The sequence below is a fragment of the Peromyscus leucopus genome, chromosome 8a (genome assembly GCF_004664715.2).
Source record: "Peromyscus leucopus breed LL Stock chromosome 8a, UCI_PerLeu_2.1, whole genome shotgun sequence".
In the NCBI taxonomy this organism is placed as follows: domain Eukaryota; kingdom Metazoa; phylum Chordata; class Mammalia; order Rodentia; family Cricetidae; genus Peromyscus; species Peromyscus leucopus.
The window spans coordinates 10,151,759-10,177,250 of NC_051085.1; the positions used below are offsets into that span (position 1 = coordinate 10,151,759).

At 43.7% G+C, this 25,492-nt stretch overlaps 1 protein-coding gene across 2 annotated transcripts in view; it reads right to left on the bottom strand.

Moving 5' to 3' along the window:
- Lama4 (laminin subunit alpha 4) overlaps positions 1-25,492 on the bottom strand; it is a 148,385-nt gene that overhangs the window by 81,123 nt on the left and 41,770 nt on the right. The window contains exons 3-8 of one of the 2 annotated variants that reach the window (XM_028874826.1): positions 22,668-22,792; positions 17,055-17,135; positions 9,093-9,307; positions 6,834-6,908; positions 4,828-4,979; positions 2,098-2,208 (exon numbers count right to left, since the gene is read on the bottom strand). In XM_028874826.1, the coding sequence (XP_028730659.1) occupies positions 2,098-2,208; positions 4,828-4,979; positions 6,834-6,908; positions 9,093-9,307; positions 17,055-17,135; positions 22,668-22,792 (759 nt within the window). Of the gene's footprint in view, positions 1-2,097; positions 2,209-4,827; positions 4,980-6,812; positions 6,909-9,092; positions 9,308-17,054; positions 17,136-22,667; positions 22,793-25,492 lie in introns of both variants that reach the window. The other variant, XM_028874825.2, reaches the window with a different exon arrangement.

Below are 25,492 nucleotides of genomic sequence, written 5' to 3' on the forward strand. Positions count from 1 at the left end.
AAACACTCCAATGACTTCAACAGTTGAAAGCCACAGACGTTCCTAGGTATGCTGGGCAAGGCTCCTCATGGTCTAGCCATTGAGGGGATCTTCAACTGATGTATCCTGCCTATTGTCTAATACTTAACTCAACTGCAAGGCCAAGGTCAAAATTCTCCTAGTGCCAAGAACATGTCATATTCTTCATATACTTTGCATTATGGTACATTTCCCTTGCTTGGAAGTTCTTGAAAACCTCCTCATCATTCTCAACACTCAAGGCAATATTCACCTTCCCTAATGAGAGGATTCATATTTCTCCCTTAGAGTTACTTACGATTTCTTCTGTACCAGGACTCCAGTGCTAAACGGTATATCATTTTAAACAATGTATCTGCTCCCTGGTACACTCTGGGCACCTTGAGAGCAGGACCTAGTATTTACTTCAAATGCTTAGCGCCTGTCACAGTGACTGTGAATGCTTTTGGAAAGGTGTGCGATGCTTTTGGAAAGGACGACAATTTCTCTCATCCTGCCTTTTGGCAAGACCAGTAAAGAGGCTCAAATACTTTTGATAGGCTTCCCGTATGATATTCTTTGCACAAGCTGATACATAGAGGCTCTTTGTGTGGGTGGAAGACTAGGGCGAACTTGATCTCTGTGACAATGGCCTCCACTGCCGATTTTTAGGACCCAGCGAGTGAAGCTGAGCACTGACATTGGAAGGGAACTGCTGTTTCCACCTCTGCTCTTAGGCCACCATGCTCTACCTTGGGCATGATAGGCTTGGGGTCATAGAACAGTGGAACCTTGGCCTGGTCTTGGGTGTTTTTATATGGGTCTGACCAGCAGCAGCAACAGGGTTCTGGGGATTGAACTCTGGTTGCCAGCCTTGTGTGGCAAGAGTTTCTACCATCTAAGCCACCTTGCCAACATGAAAGTGACTTTGTTTTTACCATCTTGTAAAATTTCTTTTTCAGTGCAGTTTCTTGTTTTTCTCTTTGCATTCAATGTTCCTTTACTAACATTTAAAGTGATTATTGTATATAATAGAGCTTATTTCTGGATGCTTGATAGCTCTTACCTGTACAGTGCTAAGGCAAACAGTTGAATGACTGTCTTAGTTATAGCACGTATCAACTGTGTCAGTCAGCTATAAACACATAGAAAGTTCTGCATAAACATAGTTTTTTTTGTTTTTTTTTGTTTGTTTTTAGAGACAGGGTTTCTCTGTGCAGTTTTGCGCCTTTCCTGGAACTCACTTGGTAGACCAAGCTGGCCTTGAACTCACAGAGATCTGCCTGCCTCTGCCTCCCGAGTGCTGGGACTAAAGGCATGCACCACCACCGCCCGGCAACATAGTTTTTTAACAAAACCTATTAAAATAGGAAGACAGGAAGATGTCCTGTGTTAACTTTCTCTGTGGATCTGGTTTTGATTTATTTGGACACTCATGGGTCACTGAACTTTCCAAGGCTCATTGCTGTGACTTGTTTGGCTCACACACGCTACCTGGACTCTTTAAGGTGGACCCTGTTGCTTTAACAGTTTCCTCTGGGATTGAAATAATCTATCCTTCAGAGATGCTCCTTAAATAGGAAGGTAAATGACTCAAAGTAACTTCAGGAAGTCCCTGAAACTGACCAGATTCATTAGGCCCCTCCCTGCCAGAGTGAACAATAAAAGCTGAGAGTCCCTCTCAGATGATCTGAGCTAAGGTACAAAGAAGACCCCGAGAAACCAACTACAAAGAGGACTCTGAGACCAGACCAGCTGCCTGGAAGAAACAGAAACCAAGGAGCTGCCTGGAAGAGGGTTAGACCAACTGAGTCACCCAGAAAGGACACTCTCCAACCTGTTGAGTTGCCTTCAGGCTGTGCAGTGTGCTCCAGGTTCCCAGCTTTGTAAGATATCACCGATGCTGGGGTGAGCTTTACTGATACATCTGTCTTTGAGTCATTTCTGCTCTTAATGTGAGGAACCCCTTCATCCATATTCCTTAAAGTAACCCTAATAAAACTCACTGGTTCACCAAGGTGGACTTTGGTGGTATCTGGGGTGAGCAGACGAGTGTGTTGTGTCTCCCCAGGAAAAGTTTTGTCACACTGGAACACATACCTTCTCATCCAGTTCTTCCACGTCCGACAGAAGGCTTCTCATTGTGCTCTCAGAGTTGCTGATCTGGATCTTTCTTAGGGTGTACTGGTTTTCTCTCTCTGACAACCTTGTCTGTGAAAAAAGGTGTTTTCAAAATTTTAGTCATTGTGTCCCAACAGTCTTAAGGGATTTGACTTTTATTTATTTATAAAGTAAATATTGGTCCATATCTTAGCGTGCATTTGTGAATGAGTGTAGTGTCCACAGAGGTCCGAAGAGGGTGCCGGATTCCCTGGAGCTGGAGTTACTGGTGATTGTAGGCCACTCAGCATGGGTGCAAGGAACTTAACTCTGGCCATCTGCAAGAAAACTACTCAATCTAAACTGCTGAGCCATGTTTTCACCCCCAGACACCAGGTTCTAAATAATACATATACATGACTCTTTCAGTATAGGAAGATTTAGGTGGACTGTGACCTCTGTTCTTTTCTTTCTAAATATATTTTTATTGTATGTATGTGGCTGTTTTGCCTGCATATATGTCTGTACACAATGTGTGTACAATGCCCAGGAGGCCAGAAGACAGTATTAGATCCCCTGGAACTGGAGTGACAGACAGTTGTGAACCTCCATATGGGTGCTGGGAATTGAATCCAGGTCTTCTGCAAGGGCAGCCATGCTCTTAATCATTGAGCCATCTCCCCAGCTCATGACCTCTGTTCTTAATAGAGGGTCCTCAGATGGCTGCAGCATTCTGTATAGAGTGGGACTACAGGAGGGGCCTGAGTTTCTGGAGCTGAAAGTCTGCCAACTCCACTTAATGTAGTTCAGGGAGCTCTGGCCAGGCCCTGGGCTGGCTGCAAGGAAAGGACACCCTTTTTTTGTTGTCACAAAACTGTAATTAGGCTGGAGGTGGTCCTGGGAATCTGGCAAATTTCAATCTAATCAGGTCTTAGAGAAACACAAGTAGTAATCAGGATCAATGAAAATGGATTTTTAGAAATACATTTTCCTCCTTTGGATATAGAGAGACAGAGTCTCTCTATTTTGGATCACTACCCCACCCCCTCCCCAATTTGCATTTATGAGAAACTTGGTGGAAATGCAGCTGTCCTGGGCCTACTTTGGATTAAGCCTTTTAATCCTGGTAGAGCTTTCCTGCCAACTGCAGTGACACCCATGTGTGGTGATATTTTATTTGTGCTGAAATGTGGTGATATTTTATTTGTGCTCTAATAAATAAAGCTTGCCCGGAGATCAGAGGAAAAACCAAGCCATTATAAGTAAACACAAAAGTCATGCAATCCTATCACTTGGCAGGCAGGGATCTGTCTGGATCTCTGTGAGTTCAAGGCCACACTGGAAACAGAGCCAGGTATGGTGGCACACACCTTAAATTCTAACACTAGTTAACCATGGAGGTCTGGAGGTCTGTACAGACAGAGAGGAAGTGACAGAGCTGGGCAGGAAGAGGAAGTGATGTAGCTGGACAGAGAGAGCAAATCAGGTGGCAGAACAGCAAGGCATATAGACGTGGGTAGATAGGAAGAAAGTCACATTTGGAAGCTGAGGTATCGGTGAGGTGAGGTTAGCTTGTGGCTGTTCCTATTCCTCTGATCTCTCTCAGGCTTTCACCCCTATATCCATGTTTTTTATTTAACAAGATCTTTTAGAAATTCATCTACACCCCTGTGAGATGCGCCTTATGGAAAGGCTTGAGTGCATTCACTGCCCTGGGTCTGGAGGACTCCTCTGAGAATTAACGTTCTTATGTGTCTGGGCAGGGGAGTTTGGCACAGCATTCCAAAGGGTACCGTTTAGGACATTTATTTTGGTCTGCGTGGCATGTTTTTAGCCAATGGTGGATATTATTTGACACCCCCCACACCTCCCCAAAAGTAATGAATGCTAGGTCCTGTTCTGACTGCTTCACTTATCTCAGTTCAGGCGCTCTTCCCCAGTAATGAGGACACTGAAAAACAGAGAGGCTCATTAACTTACCTGAGCTCACACAGCAATGGTTAGAGCTGGGTCTGGACAGAACAGTGTATGCTCCCAGTTGTTATGCTAGCTTGACTAAGAAGATAAAACAGTCTGGCATTAAGTCTGATGGCTTCTCACTGAACTCTGTTGTTGATAACAACATCTGTTAGCTGTGATGGAGGTCCATTAGAAGAGGAAAGGGGTCAAAGCTGACGTATATGAGATGTTTTTATTTTATCTATTTATTTTATTTATTTATTTTTCCCATTGACTTCCTTTAACTTGTTTCTATGATAGAGTTAGGAGAACAAACACATGTCTATGTATGTTTGAGGATATGTGCATGTGTTTCAGAGACAGAGAGATTGAGAAAAAGAGAGATAGAGAGAAGGAATGGAAAACAGAGAACAGGTGTAAGTGAGAAGGAAAACCTGAAAGGGGATGAGGGAGGTTCCAGATAAACTCCTCAGAACCCTGCGGGCTGAAATTAAGGTATACTGGGTAGGCTTGTGTTTGGATAATGAATGCACAGCTTTGCAAAGAAGAGTTTCTAGTGTAAGTACTAATCCGTTATTGATTTCATTTTCCAGATGTTCCCTGACATAAACGGCAGCTTCTGATTGAGGCATTAGCTCACGGTTATGATGAACTTTTCCTGACTTCTCATGTAACAGGTACAATCTATGTTGAACCTACATAATCCGTGGCCAAGAGGGAGCCTGTGGGACTACAGTGGAGGCGCAGACCAAACCACAACATTCAGCGTACTTTGAGGAGGTGGATGGTAGAGTTCATATCATTGATGTGCCTGTGCGCCGCATCGCCAGAGGACACGCTCAGCAGCCCGGATTTGCTCTCTTGGATGGAGAGCGCTGCTAACCGCAGGTCATCCGTCAGGTCCCAGATGCACTTGTCGCAGCCTGGGGATGAAACAGGGCTGTCATTTCTGCAGAACCAAAAGGCAGCTGGAAGCCCATGGCTTTAATGTGGACCCCCTTGACCAAGATCACGCTTATTTTTGTTCCCTGAAGGGCTACTCTGGCCATGTGGGACCAGTCTTGACCCAACCAAACTGTCCATCAGGCAGGATTTTCACTTAAAACATGATGAGAGGCAGGCAGCGGGGACAGTGGGTTCGCAGCAACTCTAACTGCTGACAGGAAGGACGAGGACCATGGGATGGATGGACAGGAAGCCCTGCCCACTTTTCCTTAGGAGTGGGACCCCAGCCCCCTCTGGAAAGAGTCCATTCTTGTCAGCCTCCCGTCTTGGCTTGCTGGCAGCTGGTAGAGCAGGCCAGTGGCCAAGCATCTTTCTTGCCCCATTAGCTTTTCTCAGTCAGTGCAGGAATGCTGCGCCTGCCTTCGCCTCCCCCAGGGAGGGCCTGGCTCCTCTCCACGCCCCACCTCCCATCTAGATGAGCAAGTCCTCAGAGCAGGTCTGTAGGGTACAATTTTTGGCCAATGTCATGACATGGTCTCCAAGAAAGGTGCCAAGGATCTGACTAAACCTGGCATGTTGAAGGGATGAGTCTCCGTTTCTCATCATTCCTCGCCTCTCACACTGTGATCCCCACCCAGGACCCAGCAGTCCTCCATGGATACAATCCAAAGGAACACACACCAAGCTTTGAACCCTGTCTTGACCTCTCTTTCTACCTTGCCAGTTCCCAAGCTCCTTCCCATGGGTGCTGCTGTTTTCTGGAGAGCTGAGAAACGGCAACTAAAGGGTTAATGCATGTTAATATGTTAATTTGTTATTGGAAGGTCAACACAGCACTACCTATCAGCTCCCTTAGAAAAATGAGTCCCCAGCCTACATTTCAGGCTGCTGACAATGGTTAAGGCTGTGCAGGCATCTGGGTGTCTTTAAATGGAGCTGGTCAAGGGACAATCTGGTTGCTAATTGCAGACTTTGTCCTGCTGTGTCCCACATCTTGGACATCTTCTAAGATAGGATGTACTGGCAGTATTTAATCTCTTCTGCTCACCAGGACTTTGGGATCAATGTACTTTTGTTTGGGGGAAGGGATGCATAGTGTTTGAATATTCTTTAAGACAAAAGCTTTGTTGCTCACGAGTTGACAAAGCAATCCAGGAAAGTAAAAGCAAGCAACTCTGCTTTGTAATAACTTTATCACATTATTTCTGGTCACACCCCAGATTTGGAGTGAGTTGGGGAAAGCAACTTAGGCCTCCTCGTGTTTCTTCGTCTACAGGTGTGGTGAAGCATTGTCTGTCCCATGATCTGAGGATGCTCAGACGATGCAGGAGGAGCTCTGTCCTGGGAGCATGAAGCTGAGTGTGAAGACAAGCTAAGTAAGATGTCTAAAGTGGAGTGATGTCAGCAAAACTGCCTCACTGCCGAATGAGAGCAAGACCACCAGGGACCTTTGTACAGGGTCCATTACCCTGGAGTGAATACAGCCGTAAATCCAGGGCTGAGAGTGAAACATTTTCAGGGAAAGTGGTATCACATTCATCTTTACATTTCTTTTTACTACATTTATTACATACTTTGTGTGTGTGTGTGTGTGTGTGTGTGTGTGTGTATGTATGTCTGTGTGTATGATATGTGTGTGTGCATGTGTGCCTCAGTGTGTATGTGGAGGTCCAAAGGATCATTTGTGGGGGCTCAATTATTTTCTTCCATTTTTTTGAAATTTTTTTTTAACTGCAAATGACTCTTCTTAACTCACTATCTGCAGTGCATTAGAGAAAGGGGGTCAGTCATTCAAGTACTGTTATTTTTACTTATAGTTGGGCAGTCCATGCCTGTAGGGAGTTCAAATCCTTCTTCCAAGCACTCTCCCGTTACGCTGTCACAGGGGCCGCCCCCACAATTGCACACTGTGGGGAACAAAAACAAGAGAGTAAGGAGTCATCGTCTAATGCTTAACACAGGGCAGGATTTCCATGGTTTCCACAAATACCGGCTACTGCTGTGAAATCCTTCAATGGGGATTAATCGTACTCATCCTTATGAGTATGGAGTCTGTGATATCAGGATAATGCTCTTCCATCAGTTCAGCGAAGGCAAGTGGGATGTTCAAAAATGACCCCAAAGCAAAACAATCTCACTCCCTAGGATTCTTCTCCCAACTCTTTAGGATTCTATCATAACTCAACATATGTTTAGTCCAGAAAGGCCCAGGAAATTTTCCCAAGGAAACAACAACCACAGAGCTCAGCATTCAACTTGAAATTGAAAGCCATCCTTTCATCAGAGAGAGTTTCCAGTTAATCCAACAGCAGCGGGGTGGGTTGGTCCCTGCCAGGTGTGAGGGAATAGCTCCAGAGGAGAGAGTGAGGAGGCCCAGGAGCAATTCTTGGCTCCCAAGCATTTGACCCTTGGCAAGACTGATTCCAAACTCCAAATGGGAGGTGTCAGGGGGATGCTAGGAACCATGCCAGGGAAAGAACTGGGAACATATTTACATGAATTTAAAAGGCTTGAGAGCTCATCATCCATCCACTGATGACTTTCAGCAATGCCTTTTGAAAAACAAAAAGAAAATCCAATCTTTTCAGACTTCTAATTTTCCACTAGTTTTTTTCTTGTTGTTGTTTTTGTTTTGCCCCGGGGGTGGAGAGGAGGCAGTGACGGGGATTAGACCAATTTACGTTCTGATCCCCTCGGAGTTATTATGCGGAAGTAAATTTGTAATATTTTAAAAATTCCTAAGCTATCTCTGCCAGCTAGCCAGCCATAAGCTGGAAGAGTTGTGAGTTTTCCCTCGCAGAATAACCACAGAGGATGAGCTCCAAGGGGCGCACGGCTTATTATACTTCCGCTGTGTGATGCTCCACAAAAGGCAGACTTATTAAACCCTACTTCCAAGTCATGCTCTGCTGCTTCCCACGCCATGTCATCTAGGAGCGTCTGCATCTTCGTTGTTTAAACATAGGTTTAGCTAGTGCTTTGAGAAGAATGATGCCATTTCTAAGGTTTTATTTTCCCACCACACTTCTAATGCCCGACCCACCTGACTGGACAGTCTTCCTTCTGCCTGTCCTTGTTTTCAATACTGTGGCTCTGGAGGCATTTCTTTTTCTGTAGGTATGTTTATTTTCATTGTGGTCAGATCACAGGTGCGCTCTTCTCAACATTAAACTCTTCCCTTTGTAAGTCTTTCAAATGACCCTTTCAACCGGTTGATTTCCCAGAATGCATGCTGTAAGCGCCCAATCCCTGCTTCTCTTCCCTCCTTCCCAAAAGTCTCTTAGGGAGAGCACTCAGTTTGAGCCCTTCCTCCTGGAGGAGAGCAGCTCACCTCACATTCTATGTGGCAAATGTGCTGGACAAATTAAGGATGAGAAGTGCGAACCGAAGGCTAACATTAGATTAGAAGCACTGACTCTGAGGATCTGAGGAAAGGTAGAGGACCCTGTGTGGTTAAACTGTGTCTGTGCTTTGTGAATTTACTTATCTGGAACGTTAATCTTATTAAGCATAACTGAAAGACGGCACAGCTTCCAGAACAAAATAACTCACTTGAGCCAATATCGGATAGCATTCACTCCTTGGTCAATATAGGTAACTCATCATGACATAGCTCATTTCTTCAATCAAAATCATAAATATGAACACAATAAGAGAGAAATTATTCAAGTTGATGCTGCTTGCTTCACTCCACCCACAAGCTAAGGTTCATTGGTTGCCTTGATGAAAATGTCTAACTTTGGTACATTTTGATGTACATTCTGTTTGTTGCTCTAGACCAGCAGTTCTCAAACTATGGGTCCCATTGCATAGCAGCTCTCCTGCATACCGGATATCTACATTACAATCCATCGCAGTAGCAAAATTATGGTTATGAAGTAGTAACAAAAAAAATTTTATGGTTGGGGGTCACCACAACATGAGGAACTGTTTTAAAGGGTCGCAGCAGTAGGGAGGTTGAGAACCACTGCGCTAGATAAACTCAGGGGGACACTGGCAATATTCCCTCACCACAAATTCTTCATCTAAATTCAGTTGCCATGGAGAGCAGTGCTGGCCACACAGCTGGCTGAGGGTTTTAGGATGTGTACCTGCACAGTTTTTGGCAGTCCTGGCATCGCCGTAGTAGCCAGGAGCACAGCGCTCACACTTGAATCCCGTGGTATTCCGTAAGCAGTTCCTGCACTGGCCAGTGATTTCATCGCAGTCTTCAAAGATTAGGTTGGGATCCGAATTTCCACTGCAGTCACATTTCTTACAGGTGCTTCCAATGAGTAAAGGGTTTCCATAGTAACCAGGAGCACATCTGAAAGGTGTTAAACATGCCAACTATTTAGCGTCCAGAGTTATTTCATTGTTTAAGAAAAATCTTTCCTACATAGAAGAAATACATAGTGAAAATTTATAGATGCCCACCCAGAATTCGTTCCAATTTTTTCAAAATTATTAATATGACCAGACTTCTAAAAAAAAATTGTTACTTATTGTTTTCATGTTTATTTTAATTCTGTGTCCCCATATATCCCAGGCTGGTCTTGAACTCATAATCTATTTTTCTCTCTCAGTCTGTCAACTACTAAGATTATGGGTAGGCATTATCTTTCATCTCATTTCTCCCCCTTTATAGGTTTTTTTTTTTTTTTTGGCGGCGGCGGGGGTGGGGGGCACTTCTCAGTGTGTTGTAGATTATTCAGGCTCAGGTGCACAAGTATCTTGTTTAAATTAGTGTTAGAGCATTGTTGATAATCTTGGGGACTGGTGAGCATAGGTGGCATGTGATAAGTAGGGTCACATTTGCTAAATGTCCAGTAATGAGACGAATTAATAGTATAAGGCTGAGTAGAACCCAGATTGCTGTTCTAGGTACTTTAGTATATGAACTAACAGAGACTAGGTGCCCATCTACATCTACAAGGGGTGGGGAGAAGAGCCAGTGTCTATATCATAGCAGCCTTTTAGGAGGACACCCAGTGAGCAGAGGTGGAGACCCAACATCTCTTCAGCCATCACTCATGAGCCATGCTGTGTACGCCGATGAGGTTTCCTCTGTCTGCAGGCAGAAATACCTTCTTCTTTCCCAAAGTGACCCTGTTTTGAGAGTGAGGACCGCTGGCCCCACATAAGGGGACACCTGCTCAAAGCCACCAATCATTTGTTACCAGGCTGTTAGCCGTCAGGGAACAGAGGACTTGGGCCGGCAGACCTTATTTTGGAAGGAAAAAGTCGGAATTTGGATTTTGCTGCAGCATTGCATTTTTAGAGATTAGCAGAGAATGCCAAGGTTAAACCACATGTGTTGGCTGGGTGACCGTGGACTGTCCTTTGCTGTGGGGCCTAGAGCATGGAAGATGGGCAAAGAGGAGCTGAAGGCAGCGTGGAAGGGCCCAGAAGAGACATTCGGCCACTCCTCAGCGGAGCTGAAGGTCAGGCAGAGGAATCAGTTCTCATGGGAAAGGGGAAACTAAAGAGAAATCTAGTGGAGGATTCTGAGTGTGGTGAAAGGGACAAAGTGGAGCTGGCCGCTCTCAGATTGGAACAGAGACCGAAGAGGGGTGCGGCACAGATTTGGGGAGATGGGCTCAGGAGTGGACAGTAGGGAGGACTTTCCAGAGGTCAACATCAGGGCAATGATAAGATACCACACCTAAAACGTCTTCCCCTTGAGGCAAGAGAACCATGGTTCAGAACATTTGGAAAACAGATCAAGGAGAGCAACCAAATCGCATGTCATTCCGGGGCCCTCTAACCACATTACTGTCCAACACACGGTGCACAGGCTCTCGGCCTTTTCATGATGTGATGTCTGTCTTTCGGGGGAGCTGCGATGTTGGCGTCTGTCAGTCTTTTCATCCTTTGCTTGTGTCTCAGAGCTGCCCTGTTAGCTCTTTCAGTTCCCACTGACAGCTGGAAGGAAGACCACTTACACTTGACATTCTGAGGCTAGCTGCTTCCGCTTTCCAGGATCACCCAGGAGGTCACGGTTCAAGGCCCAGACCTTCCAACCCTGATGTGCTTTCCCCTGCTCTACCCTGTACCACACTGCTGCTGCTGCTATGAATGAATAAATAAATTCATTCAACAGAGGGACAATTCATGTCCACTTTATGTAAGGCATGGTGGGGGGTGGGCAGGAAGAGGAAAAATGCAGCTCCTGTTCTGAAAGAACAGGAAATGAATTAAATAGAATATAATGTGGTCTACAAGTCAATGAAAAAGACGAGGACGAACGTAAGCTCTACACTCGCCACAAAGAAACACCCCAAGAGGAAATGTCCAATGAGTTTTGTTATTCATAATTTCTTACATCTTTGGGCCTCAGATTTCTAGGGCCTTTGGTCTTCCGGCCAGCATAAATTATTCACGGTGGAGCGTGTGGCTGGATTAAATTTCTATTCTTTGCTGCAGTTCGCCAAACTGAAAATATTAGACTTGTTGGTTATTGAAACTGGACTCAGATCTACTTCAGTCTGCAGCTGGGAATCTTGAGGTCTTGGGTGAAAGGACTTGCTTGCCTCCTGGAGGCCAGATGCTAGTTTCTTTGTTTTCTCCATGGATTCCATTCCATCACTATAGGTTGCCTCCTGGCCTGACATAATGGGAAGATCAATGGGGACCTGGAGATGACTCAGTTGATAAAATGCTTGTTGTGCAAACTGGAGACCTGAGTTTAATTTTCAGAATGCACATAAATTAAAGAACATGCGTGTAATCCCGGCACAGGGGATGGAGATGGGTAGATTCTTGGAGCTCCCTGGCCAGCTAGTGTAGCTGAATTCGCAAAATCCAACTTCAGTGAGAGACTCTATCTCAAAAACATAAAGTAGAGAATGATTGAGGAAAACACTTGGCCTCCACATGCACATACATACATGTGGTGTATACACACACACACACACACACACACACACACACACACACACACACGGGAAAACAAAGTTGTGTATCCTGTAAATTGGAGTCTTGTTTTTTTGTTTGTTTGTTTGTTTTGTTTTTATTTTTTTGGTTTTTCGAGACAGGGTTTCTCTGTGTAGCTTTGTGCCTTTCCTGGAACTGGATTTGGAGACCAGGCTGGCCTTGAACTCACAGAGATCCACCTGCCTCTGCCTCCCGAGTGCTGGGATTAAAGGCTTGTGCCAGGAGTCTTGATCACAATGGAAACCTCTGAGTTTCAAGACCATCTTTTGGTGGTAGGTTTAGAGTCAACTCTGGACTTACAATCTGAACTTTCGGCCCTATGGACTTTACAGAGCTAGCATACAAATGTTCCCTAATTTATTGTCCCCTTCAAAATCCCACATTTATAGTTAAGGAAGCCAGCATGGATAAACTGATAGTCCATTCAATGCATAAAAGATAGTTTAGCCATCTTGCATTTAACAAAACAATTTTTGTTGTTTTTTGAGACAGTGTCTTATGTAGCCTAGGCTGACCTTGAACTTGCTATGTAGCCAAGGTTGACCTTAAACTTGCTAAGTAGCCAAGGATGACCTCAACCTCCTGATTCTCCCTTCTTTCCGCTCCCAGATGCTAGAATTGCAGACATGTGTCACTGTGCCTGGCCTTAACAACAACAACAGCAACAAGAAGCCGTTTTGACTGGTAGCTATCGTTTTCTCTCCTTCCTCTTCAGCTTCTCCCCCAGGGGTCACACAGCTGTCACTGAAAGCCTTTTTTTGAGGAATCCAAAAGTCCTTGCTTGGGTGGCTCAGAAATTTTTTTGGAAGGGTCATACTGTAGTCATCTTTGGCAGGGAGGTAAATAAGAAGGTATTTCAAGAGAGAGAAGGCACATTAGAGAGGAGGTGTCATTTAAATGTGCTTCTCTTGTTTATCCAAGATTGAGAAATAAGGCTAGGGAAAGAGAAGAGGCTGTTCAAGGTTAGAAGTCAAAAGGCCAGAGGCAAGGCAGAGAACAGGGTCCAGACAAATCTTATGGAAATGATAGCGCTGACTGCTTGTTCAAAGACTTGGTGCCTTTTAGAGGGAATTAGGCCAAATGTCTGCATCATCAAAAATGACAGTAACTGTTAGTGCTCTACCGGTCTTCTTTACTGTTCTTTTATTTATTTTTCATCTCTAAGCCCATCATCATCATCAGTATCATCACGTTCATCACCACCGTCATCATCAACATCTCTGATGACACTGTGCACTCTGACTGTGTCTCTTTGCTGGAGTCCTTTTCCTACCTCACACTTTAGGGTACTAAGGTCACTATGGCTATGTTTTGGCTTCCTCCATTCTCCTCGGATCCTTTAGCAACAGCACCCACATGGCAAAGCTTCATAAGGTCTTAGTATGGTCCTTATCCTGCCAGAAAATTAAAAAGGTGGAAGTATGTGATAAGAGGCAATGTGGACCACTGAGGCAGAAGCACTGGGACCATGTAAGTCTGCAATCTGAAAAACTTCATGAAGAACAAGGGCTCTGGATTTTGATGTTGGACCTATCAGTAGCCATCCTTAGAAGCTTAGATTAAATCTCCTCATGACTCTGAACGTCAGGTTCCACATCTTTCAAGTGTACCTCTTGTGAACTGAAGGCCATACTGGATAGGAATGAGAAAAGCAAATCTTTCCCATCTTGTGGAATATTAATTTAAGATGTGTTGCATTCTTTTATGCTATGGAATATTTGTTTAATGATGCAAAGATGTGTTGCATTCTTTCATGGTACATTTGTTTAGCTCTGTGAAGCTGTGTTACTGTGCCTGCCAAAAATACCTAATTGCTTTAATAAAAAGCTGAATGGTCAATAGCTAGGCAGGAGAGGGATAGGCAGGGCTGGCACTCAAAGAGAATAAATAGAAGAAGAAAAAGAGAAGAGAAGAGGATTGAGAAAAGAAGGAGAGGAGGATGCCAGGGGCCAGCCACCCTGCCAGACACAGAATAAGAAGGAAAGAAAAGGTATACAGGAACAGAGCCCAGAGACAAAAGGCAGACAGGGTAATTTAAGTTAAGAAAAGCTGGCTAGGAACTAGCCAAGCTAAGGTCAGGCACTTATAAGTAAGAATAAGTCTCCATGTGTTTGTTGGGGAGCTGGGTGGTGCCCCACCATAAAGAGTAAAAAGAGTAAAGAGTGAAAAACAAACAAACAAACAAACAAGAAATAACTATATCCCCAGCAGGTTGTGAATTTTCTAATCACACACATCAGCAGCCAACTTCCATTTATAGCTTCAACTTAACAAGAAAGCCTTGATCTGATTTAACTAATTCTAGCTCACTCCTTTCCATTTTCCTAGGATGGGGATGGGAGGTGTAGGGTATAATGATGCAACAAAGGATTGACTTTTCAAATGGCATTGTTCCTGTCTTTAGATGAACATTAGATTACTGCTTTTGTTGTTGCTGTTGTTGTTAAAAATGTATTACTTAAAAATATATAGCCAGGTACCAATAGTATGCCAGATAATATGATATGAGAAGAGTGGACAGTAAGAGACTGTTTCTGTAGGTGAGCTCACAGTGTCTTAGCAGAGATTAGAAAAACTGTGACTTAATTTTTTGTGTCTCAGTTTCTTCCTCTTGTAAATAAGGCTAAAATGATAGCCCATAGTATTGTATTTGACGCTTAAATCCATTGCTGTATGTAAAGTATGTATAAAGTGCCCGACATACAGAAAGTACTTAATTATCATCAGTTATTGAAGATCTTTGGTTGATCTGGTGGACCTGAGGACTGGCAAGTCCAACAGGTAGGAGGGGTACTTTAGGAAAAAGAGGCAGGCGGGAGCCCAGGCCAACTGAAGTCGTGGACGTAAATGCGATGACAAGGTTAATGGCTGCAATTGATTTATATTACTTAGTAGGGTAGGAGACAGACCAAGCAAAACATATTTTATGTTTCAGACCTTTCAACTCATATATAGTGTGACTCCATTTTAAAAAACAAATATTTACACAAGACTGTACCCTCTAGTGTTCATTTAAATGATCTTAGAATTTCAAACATAAAATTAGGTGGAGACTCCTCACACCTATGACTTTTATGTGTTTTATGGCTCTATGGGTTTTCCGAAAAGAAAAACCAGAACAGAATTTCAAACAGAATACAAACAAAACTAAAAGAAATCAGAAGGCTGGAGAGATGGCTCCGTGGCTAGGAGCTCTGGCTGTCTTTGCAGAGGACCTGGGTTTTATTCTCAGCACCCACAGGTTAGCTCACAACCGGACTCTTTCAAGAGTCTGGCTTACTTTGCTAAACATAACCTCCTCTATCCAGCTTCATCCACCCCTGCGAATGTCATAATTTAATTCTACTTATGAGCTGAATAAAATTCCATTGCATATATGTATGTTTCCTTATCTGCTTATCTGTTGATAGAGCTTCTGGCTTGCTCCATACCTTGGCTACTGTGAGCAATGCAGCAGTAAACACTGCATTGTGCTGAAGTATCTCTGTGGTGAGCTGATTTAGAATCCCTCCACTGTACAGTCTCCTGGAGTTCTTTCTAAAGCATATATTTCCAGGGGCAGCCCAAACATATCAAGACTTGTCTCACTGGGTAATGGCAGATCACATGAGCCTCTGATATACACAGGGTAATTTTTTATTTATTTATCTGCAATCACATGCTGTAGTGGGCATGCTGTTCTGTGTCAGAGTGGAAACCCCTGTTTCCCCACAGAGGTCTTATGTGTGCCAGCCTGGTACTTGGTCAGCAGGGCCATTAACTCCTTATAGCAGACAGCGGAGATCCATTAGCAATATGCTCTGTCCTCATCAGACTACACAGAATTTAACTTCAGACACAGGGGGAAAACCTCCATCCTTGCCTGATAAACAATTATCTCAGACCTCCCACAGAGCCAGAAAATGAGTAAATTGTGTGCCTCATATTTTTGTGTTTCCAAATATGGGGACGCATAATGATTGTGTCACAAACATTAATTAATCATCCCATCTGATTTCCTTTGCCAATCCCCATGTGGGTCCTTTGCACTCACTTCCCCCCCTATAACGCTAATGGAAAGGAAAACTTCCATTCACCCGGTGCAAGAATTACTTACATCTTGCACTTTTAAAAAGTCAGTATAACAACGTAGAGATCTGCTTTCTTTACCACCAGCTGAGACTGCTTTTACGTTTCAGAACAACTCTCTGAGAGATGCAGGGATATTTCTTAGGAGACAGATGTTTTGTAATTAAGGATTTATTTCTTGAGCCACGGACTGAGTCTGTGAGTCCCGCAGAGGGGCTAGCCTGCATTCGCTGCCCACGAGGTGAGGAGTCTGTGGATATATTGCTAGACTAAAGTTTTGGCCAGTACCGCCGGCCCCTCCCTCGCTGTCTTTATGGAATCACAACATCCTGGAGCTGCCTAAGTTCAATGGCGAGGCCAGTGTTCATGGTGTCTCTGTTATGAAGACCTCTCTGCGATATTCCTTTAGTTAAAGGCGTTTCATCCTAGGGGGAACGAATTGCAAATATCTTACTAGGAAATCATTCAGCGGGAAGCCTCGCTGCATGCTGAGCTGCTGAGGTGCTTCTTGAGCAAACCATGGGGCAACTAAAAAGAACATTGTGTGTAAACACCAAACAGGGATTCAGAACACCCAGGTTTGTGAATTTTATTTTGTAAGAGGTGGAATGATGAGTGAATTAAATAACTGGTTTGTGCATTTCTCATATGAGCAATAGAGGATTCAAGATAGGAGGACCCACTTTCTGTTTACCCAGGGAGCCTTACTCTTTGTGGGAGAGATATGAATTATAGCACTGGTTTGTTATGCTGGAGAGAGGGAAGCTTACTAAAATCATCTGGAGAATCTCCCCCAACACCCAGATTCAATTTCTTCGTTCCCTGTCTGTTTATCCCAAGATACCACGCTGGTCTGGACCCCAAGGGAACATACTATTATAGCTATACTGGGACATGAGATTTGAGGACAACACCCAACTTGGAGTTCTAAAATATTTCTCCACCCCCAACTTATACATCAATCTCAAAACCCATTGAAGATAAACATGGCGGAGCGGATGCACACAAACACAGAAAGCCTTCTCTGGCCCCATGAAAGAAAAAAAAAAGAAGAATTTTTATTTACCTACCTTTCACAGTTAGGCCCAGCATAGTTTTCTTTACAAATACACCGAACAGCTCCGTTTTTCCTGTAGCAGGATTCTGCAAAGCTAGAATCATGAGAGATGTTAGACGTCATTCCATTACCACTGATTTGTAGGCTGACTTAATTTTGTTAGGTCATTTCTACCTGGTTACTCTCCAACAAATGTGATTAAATTCTTACCCTTCAGAACAGACTCTACCACAAGCCATGTGGGGCCATCTCCCAGGTATACCATTACATATTTCTATATAGAGGTGGTTTATTAGTTTTGTCTGAAACAGCAGGTATTTCTAACACAACTGATTACATAATACCAATGTATTCAAATATGTGTATATAATATTTACCTTTTAAGTGCAATTCTAAAATATATGCCCAAAAGGCAGAAATAGAAAATTGACTGGTAACTTTAGACTTGTACAGAATTCTCTCCTATTTCCACCACTTTTAGTGTATACATTGAATGTTTCTTCACAGTTTTTCTGAACTCAACCTCTGTTTTTAAAGATCATGAGCGAGCCAGTCCTAAATGAGATAATCCAGAAAGCCTTAATCTTTCCTTCTGTGTACCTTAAGTATTTGGACTAAGGGTGGAGGGACTGGCTGAAGTAGATCAAAGAGCCAAAAACAAGTCCTCAATAAAGAAATAAGGTCCATGGTGTATACACACACACACACACACACACACACCATGGGAATTCCTTTTTTCTTCTTCTTCCTCCCTTTTCCTCTTGCTTCTTTATGTCTTAAGTTAGTAAAAATTAGGACATAAAATAGAAATATAATAATAAAAAATATTGGTCCAGCAGAATAAATACCATCCTAATTTATTGAGGCAGAAAAAAAAATGGAGTGTTACACTTTCAGGTATGGCAAATTTCCCATTGACACACCAGTTGTGTGAAGTGTAGGTGTAACGTGTGTGACTTTTACACTACTTTGGGCTTCTGGATTGTGCGATCAGAGATCAGTGCTCTCATCTTCCTGTATATGTTAGCATTTCACCCTAATGATGACTGAAGAAAAGCAGAGGGATATGTATGTCTGCTTCCCTCACAGGTGGTTAGAAAATCGGTAAAAAAAAAAAAACAAAAAAAAACAGCATGTGCTCCTCAATGAGAGGCCACAGTCAGGATTCATTTTCTCAGCAGTTTGGCAAAAACATCCCCATGACATTCTATTTCCTTGGAATTTCACCCTTTATTTTGCCTGTTCTTATTCCTTAGCTGACCTAAAGAAATCTTGCCTGTTGCCTTCCAAAAAATGAACAAATACTCATGCATCTTTCTTTGAAGGTGTTCCATCCAGGCTGCCCATAGCTCAAAGAGGAAACATCTGCCTGGGGTGTCTGGAGTCCGCTGTGTTTATCTGATGTCCTACTGTTTCAAACAGATGCCATTTTCCTTAATTGGAGCGATTATCATAGCTGCTGGTAGACACAGAGGATGTCTGGTCAGGCCAGAATAAACAAGTGGACTCTATGCAAATAGCCCTTGGGAACAACGGCAGGTCCATTGATTGGTTTCCATGGTGCAGGCTCTGAGGCAGTGAAGTACCAGCCATGGATGTTCAGTTTTGTTTTCACTAGCACTAACAGTTTACGCTTTAAAACCGGGGAAATCTCTATTATTGGATGTGAAAATTAAAACCTTATGCCTTTCCCAGTCTACTCTGACTCCTGTGGTGCCCTTTGCAAGTGGGAAGATGGATTTACTTTGGGAAAACCCTTAGGTTTAAGAAGAAATAGAAATTTAAAAAAAAATTATTGCCTAGATGTTTCAAGCATTATCTCCTTGCTTAAAAATAATATTTGCTTGTACTTTAGTTATGTGTCTTGTGTGTGCCTGTGACCCTGCTTGAGGGTGCCTGAGGAGGCCTGGAGAGGGCGTCAGTCCCCTGGAGCTGGAGTTACAGGCAGCAGTGGTTTTCTGAGTGTTGGGAACAGAATCCTAGGCCTCTGCAAGAGCAGCAAGCACTCTTAAGCACTCAGTTACCTCTGGTCCTCCTCTTCCTTGGTTTTCTGATGAGCTGTCAGTCATTAACTGGCAACCCCAATCATAGGTGGTTGATTCAACCCATGGCTTTTCAGTATAATTCAGATTCCAAATTAGGTGCTTGCCTGAGAAGTTGTCCGATACTTACTTTAGACTGATGCTTATTTTATATATATATACAGAAAGTAGCAATATGAATAGTTTTTGAAAGCCGGAAATGGCAGTGGGACATTTGACTTTTCGTAATATATCTGATTAATGCTTAAGATAGTTCCTTAACTAAATCAATAATAAAACCAGATCGAAGATTAGACCTTTAGGGGATCCAGCCAAATCTTGTCAGTCCTGTGACCACCAACTAACCCATCCCTGCCCTTTTGAAGCCAGTTTTCCACAACAACAGAACCATGGCCACTACAGAGAAAACTGTAACATCTCAGAGAAGGCCTGCCTCTCAGATCCTCTTCCCACGCCAACAAAATGTTGTTTACTCAGGGGTAGCATCATTTTGCCTTTGTTTTAATTTTCTGCAGGTTTTGTTAATCATGTCTGTATCACAGCGAACATGGTGAGTTTTTGTCTCTGTGAGTATGCGTCCAACTTGGGAACGTGTTCCTGAGGTCCCTTAGCTGCTGCCTTGGACCCTGGATACGTCCTCTCACGTGCAGAGCATGGGCAGGAGTCATGGATCTTGATGTCCTTGGAAACTGCTTCTGAGCTGAGGGCAGGAGACTCATTACCCAGCTGGTCGATTTCTGCTTCTCTTATTAGAAGGGGCTAACAGCCTGAAGCATTGCTTCTTGCTCAGCTAAAATCCGGGATAATCTGTCTCAAAAGAGAAAGGCTCATTTGCTGTAGGAGCATAAAAATTGCTGTACTTTGACCCAGTGAATCATGGCTCTCAGCTGCTGGAGAGATACGCTGCTGGCGAGAAATATCAGTGTGATATTGGCATATGGCAAGTGCTGAAGAGATATTTTGCCCGATTTCATGTAGACAAAGGTCCTCCATTTGTAGGGAACGGTATTTTAAAGGTCTGATATCTTAAGACATTAATGTTTGATAATTGAGATGAAAAATGGCCATGTAAATGAGGCAAAAGAGCAAAAGCATGAAGACGCGATTGGAAGGAACCTTTTAAGATGGCTTTCCTAACTCACGTAATGTCTAAAGGAACTGTCTAAGCTCAAAGCTTCTAACTCCTTTTCTGAGCAGATGACGGTATATGACATCTTTGTATGGGTAGATGAGTGAAACGTGTTATGAGGAAGTCAGTGGTAAATACATTCAAGGGTGGAAAATGTCTCTCTAGAGGGGGTTAGGATTAATGTTTGAGGACAGAATTTTAAGGAGCATTTAAAGACTATACCCGGATGAGGCAGGAAGTTCATGAATCAGGACATTCTTGAGTGAAAATAACACAACGGTTAGTGTTTGTGTTCTTCACTCTCCCTTCCAGGACCGAATCTTGCACACATTACTAATACTGTCAGCCACTAAAAATCACTAAGAAAGGTCCGAAACAGCTTAGTGGTTTTTGAAAGATGCAACTTTAGAAGTTTTGATTTTGCTCACTGGCTGGCACATTGTGAGATTTGAAACCAGTTGATTCCTCAAAGAAGACAAGTAAGGGGACATCTGGCTGCCATCTTCCTTTATCGCTTTATCAGTGTGTGTAGGGGGCAGATATTTGGGCCCTTTTTGGTGTGTTCATATGTGTATACGCGTGTTTGAGTGTGTAGAAGTGAGAGGTTGACCTGGATGGGTCTTGATTGCTCTCCGTCTTATGTACTGAGGCAGGGTTGCTCACTTGAACCCAGAACTCAGTAGTCCAGCTAATTGACCTAACCAGATTGCTCCAGTGATCCAAGCACTGGGGTTTCGAGGCAAGCTACCACACCTGCCCAGCATTTACATTGGTCCTGTGATCCAAACCCTGGTCCTCATGAATGCACTACTGAGCCATCTTCTCAGCCCATACGTGGGCTCTCTAAGTCATCTATTTAACTTACTCTTCACAATTACTATCAATTATGTAAATACTGTCTCTAAAAACAACAGTTCCTGGCATATAGTAAATAACACACAAGTTTTAGCAAAGTTACTACCCTCTATGTTTAATAAAGCCAATATCTACTTCAGCTTTTTCTTGTGTTCAAGGCATCCATCCACATGGTCCACACATGTTATCATGTCCAGTCTCACAGGCCTACTATGGGCCTTTATACCTTACTTTAATTTACTTACTAAGGAAAAAGCTGAGTCCAGAGCCGGTAAAAGAACCAAGGGATGGAGCCAAAATTTGAACCTAGTCTCACAGAGAACAATGCATAGAGACAAGGTAACCAGTCTGAGACCACATAGGTATTATGTGTCACAACAGAAATGTGAAGGTGGGTTGGTGACTCTATTCAATACACCTATGCTGTTGATGATTCTGTTTAAAAACACATTTACACTCTGACCTCCCATTTTTAGTAAAGAGCTTCTATAACTCTTGGATTTGTCAAGTGAAAAGACATCTTTTTCTTGGTTTATAAAAAGCCTCTTTTTATACTGTACCTGAGTATGCTAATGAGGAGACTTAAGGACCCTTTAATAGATTCAGTGTGGGTGTGGTCACTTGAGGAAACCTTCCCATGGCTAAAGAACATTCAATGCCCCGCACCCAACCTCTGAGCTCAGTTTACAATGGCCAATCATCATGCCCCTGAAAGGAAACTTGTGCGAGAAGTCTGGAACAGTGGGGCTCAGGCGCTTCTGGGTTCTTCCCACACAGAGACACCTTTGAGAAGAGGGGTTCAGGTGTGGGATTTCTGAGCCTTCTCCTCCTGTTCCCCTGTATTTCCTTCCTACATTATTCATGTCTTTTATACATTATTTATTGTAGTGGTATTTTGTTTGTGCTCTAGCAAATAAAGCTTGCCTGGATAACAGAGTGCGGAGCCTGCCATTAGAGGCCAGGCAGTGGTGGCACAAACCTTTAATCCCAGCACTTGGGATCTCATGCCTTGGATCCCAGCACTTGGGAGGAGGAAACAGGAAGTGATATGGCTGAGTGGAGAAAGGAAATGATAAGTGGGGGTGGAGACAGGAGCTTGGCCCTTTCAGTCTGAGGATTCCTAGAGGAAAGAAGTCTTTCTAGTAGCTGGTTGCTCTGCTGCCCTGATCTTTCAGCTTTTACTCCCAATATCCAATTCCAGGTTTATCTGACTCCGAGTTTTTATTATTAAGACCAATTAGATTTCCAAGCTACAATTTATTTACATATATTTCCTTAGAGGTTACCTCATTTGGCTCTTCCTCAATTGTATCATTTAAATAAACTGATAGCCATAAGCATAATGCTATTTTGAGTTTTGTGAATAATTATAGAAAATAATTAAACACAAGAGTGCTTGAGGGAACCCCAAATTTGGTACCTGTAAGTGCTTAAGCTCCCCCTAAAAGCGTCTGTAGGCCAGAGCGCTTTCTTACACTTTTCTCAACTGGAAGCATTCAGTTTTGGCTATGGACAAACCTTGGAACTCTCTGTAGAGCCAAAGAATAATTGTGAGGATAGTCATTATTCTAGGCAGAGGCCATCTGCCTTTAGGACTTACTTGGCCAGGTGGGGCAAGGGACAGGGGCACGGCTGGCAGAGTCGGGGTGCGCCTCTGATGGAGTCCCCAATAAAGCCATCCAGACATTTCTCACAGTGTTCCCCTGTTGTATTCCGCTGGCAGTGCTGTGGGACGGAAAATAGGAACAGTGAGAAGAACGAAGAAATTTCACAGACAGCAAATGTAACACCCTGGCTTACTTCAAACAAAGGGGCATCAGGCCTGCCAGAACACATGGTGTGTGGCAACATAAAGCGTCCATGTTAGTCCTAGCCGGAGCTAGAAGTGGAGGTGAAGGTGGATGCGTGCATCCTGCCGGTCCGTGTGTGCACTGGCAGGCTGCGGACTCTATATGGAGTCTGCGTGCAGAGGGGACTCATCAGTTACCCATCTTGATTCAGAAGGAAAATTAGAACTACCACACTCTAGGTGTTCTGGATGCTTAAGCTTATTGATGTGGAATGAATATTAAATGAAAACAAATAATATTCCTATAGTGCTTAACCATGACAGCAGAACCAATAAGGATTTACGGGCCTGGAAGGGCACATATGTCAGGCTGTGGCGCACATGACGGAGAAGGAAGAGAAAGACCTCTGCTAATGGTTTGCATCGTGGTTAACGACACATTAGAAATAGCAGGCAGGTTGACTTGCATAATTTTCCATTTGTGATAAAAGTAACAAATAGGAAGACTGGCATAAACTAGGCTGTTCCTTCTGCCTTGACTGTAGCAGGCTTCAAAATCCCCAGAAGGTTCTTTCCAATTCTCCCCTCATGGTTCTGCCTGCGTTCCACTGCCCACACTGAGCTAACTGTTCCCAGCCTTAGCCCCTCTTCCCTAACACACTGGGTTATTTAGCACTGTATCACAATTAACATGGGTGAGGTAGGTCCTCAGGACAACGCAGTAGTCCAGCAGGAGGAGTCCTATGTGGGCAACAAGCTATCCTGACTGGACCTTCCTCAAGTATTTAGCCCACTGGTATGGATTAGGTATGGATATGAAGTATAATTATGCAGCAGAAAAGAAATTAGAGTCTGTCTTAGACTGTGTGATCAGTGAGAATTCTTAAAAATAAAGTTTGATAGGCAGGCAAGAGTGTGTTGACACAGTTCCCACACAGTCTTTAAAACTGCGTTATGTGCTCAGCCACCCCACAGGAGATATGTAGGGAAATTAATTGGAAGAGAGAAAACATGCAATGATGAACCAGCAACTTGAGAAAATAAAGGCAATGCACATCCAAAATGAGCCCGAACTCGGGGACAATGCCCTTCTCAGGAAAGACAATGAGCGGTAAACAACGACCATGCACCTGAACCACAAGACATTTGTAAGGATGCTTGTAAACTGGAGGTAGATTTGTTTGAGTCCTTGTTACACAGATGGAACAGGTCTGCCCAGAAGAAAACATTCTGAGATCACAGGCCATCTCTAATGCCTGACGTGACCATTAAGGTACAAAAACGGGCTGTTTCTCAGTTCTGTCGCTTTGTCACTTGATGGATGCTTTGGATTCCCCTTCAAGGCTTCAGTTCTATTTGTAGTAGCCACGGGTAGCAATGTTCAAGGGCAGAGCGATGCAATCTCTCTCAACCGCTAAAATACCAGAGTGCAAACACAGGCTTTTCTCACCTGCCTCTTATAAACAATTTAGTATGACTCTCCCTGGAAGGCATGGATAACCGTGTGAAGGAGGGGGCCTGGTAGAGACAGTGCCAGAGACACTTTTCATTTTCCAACTAGTTCACGTGGAACAGTGCCTTGATCTTGTCTCTCCAGTCTCTTCTCTGCACAATGAAGCTTTAGACTAGATGGCCTTCAGGGTTCTTTCTCTGGAAGTCTTTAACCCTGAAACTGCAAAATGCTCCTTCACCTTCATCTGTGGGGGCCCACAAAGGTTTCCTAGTGAGATCTGAGCTTGCTTTACCCAGCAGGGCTACATTAGAGGATTGCTTGACCACGTGTGTGGTGACCACGTGTGTGGTTACCAAGTGATTGGAAAGGGTCTGCACTTGGCTGTGCTGGGGGGAGGTCTTTTGTTCCACCCCTTGGCATTCCTATAAATAGCCTTCTAGAAGAGACAGAAGGGGCCAGTGGATAAGGATCCAGGCCCTCCTGAGGCTATCCTGTGTTTCCATCTGTCTCTCTCCCCCGATCCTTCTATCTAATATCTCTTATTCCCTCACTGCTCAAGAGTACCCTGTCGTAAAATATGGGAGCCGGTCTCCCAGCTGGGCTCCCACATTCAACACTCTGCCCTTTTCCAAACAGGAAACAAACCTGACGGAAAAAAAAAAAAGTTATTGGTGGGGGTGAGGAGGGGTGTCAGAAGCCACAGTTTTGAGAAGCAGGGAGCTACATAAACTCTTGGTCTCTCCATTAATTTATAAAAGTATAAAGGGTCCGTGAAGTTCGTGAAGTTTGAGAGTGGGATATGTCCATCAGCACTCCTTCAATTTCAGTGCCCATGTGTCTCTTAATGCACTGGCAAAAGTGCAGATTCTGATGCAGGACCAGTGGGCTGCAACCCGAGAGGCTGCATCCCAATCAAGCCCCTGTGTAACTGCCAGTGCCCGGCTTGGGCTCCACTTAGAGAAGTCAGTGTCTGGAGAGTATTAGCTGCTAATTAGTTACTCCGAATTGAGTCCGAGCCATAGTCTCCAGCAAAAGGCAGTTTATCTTCCTGCAACAAAGGAGGGACATAAATAGCTCATAAATTAGAAAATTAATTAAAAGATTTTTTTTTTCATGGAAGTCATCATCTTATCATTTCAGTTACTAAAGCATTCATTCAGTTAATAAACCTGGATTAAGCTGA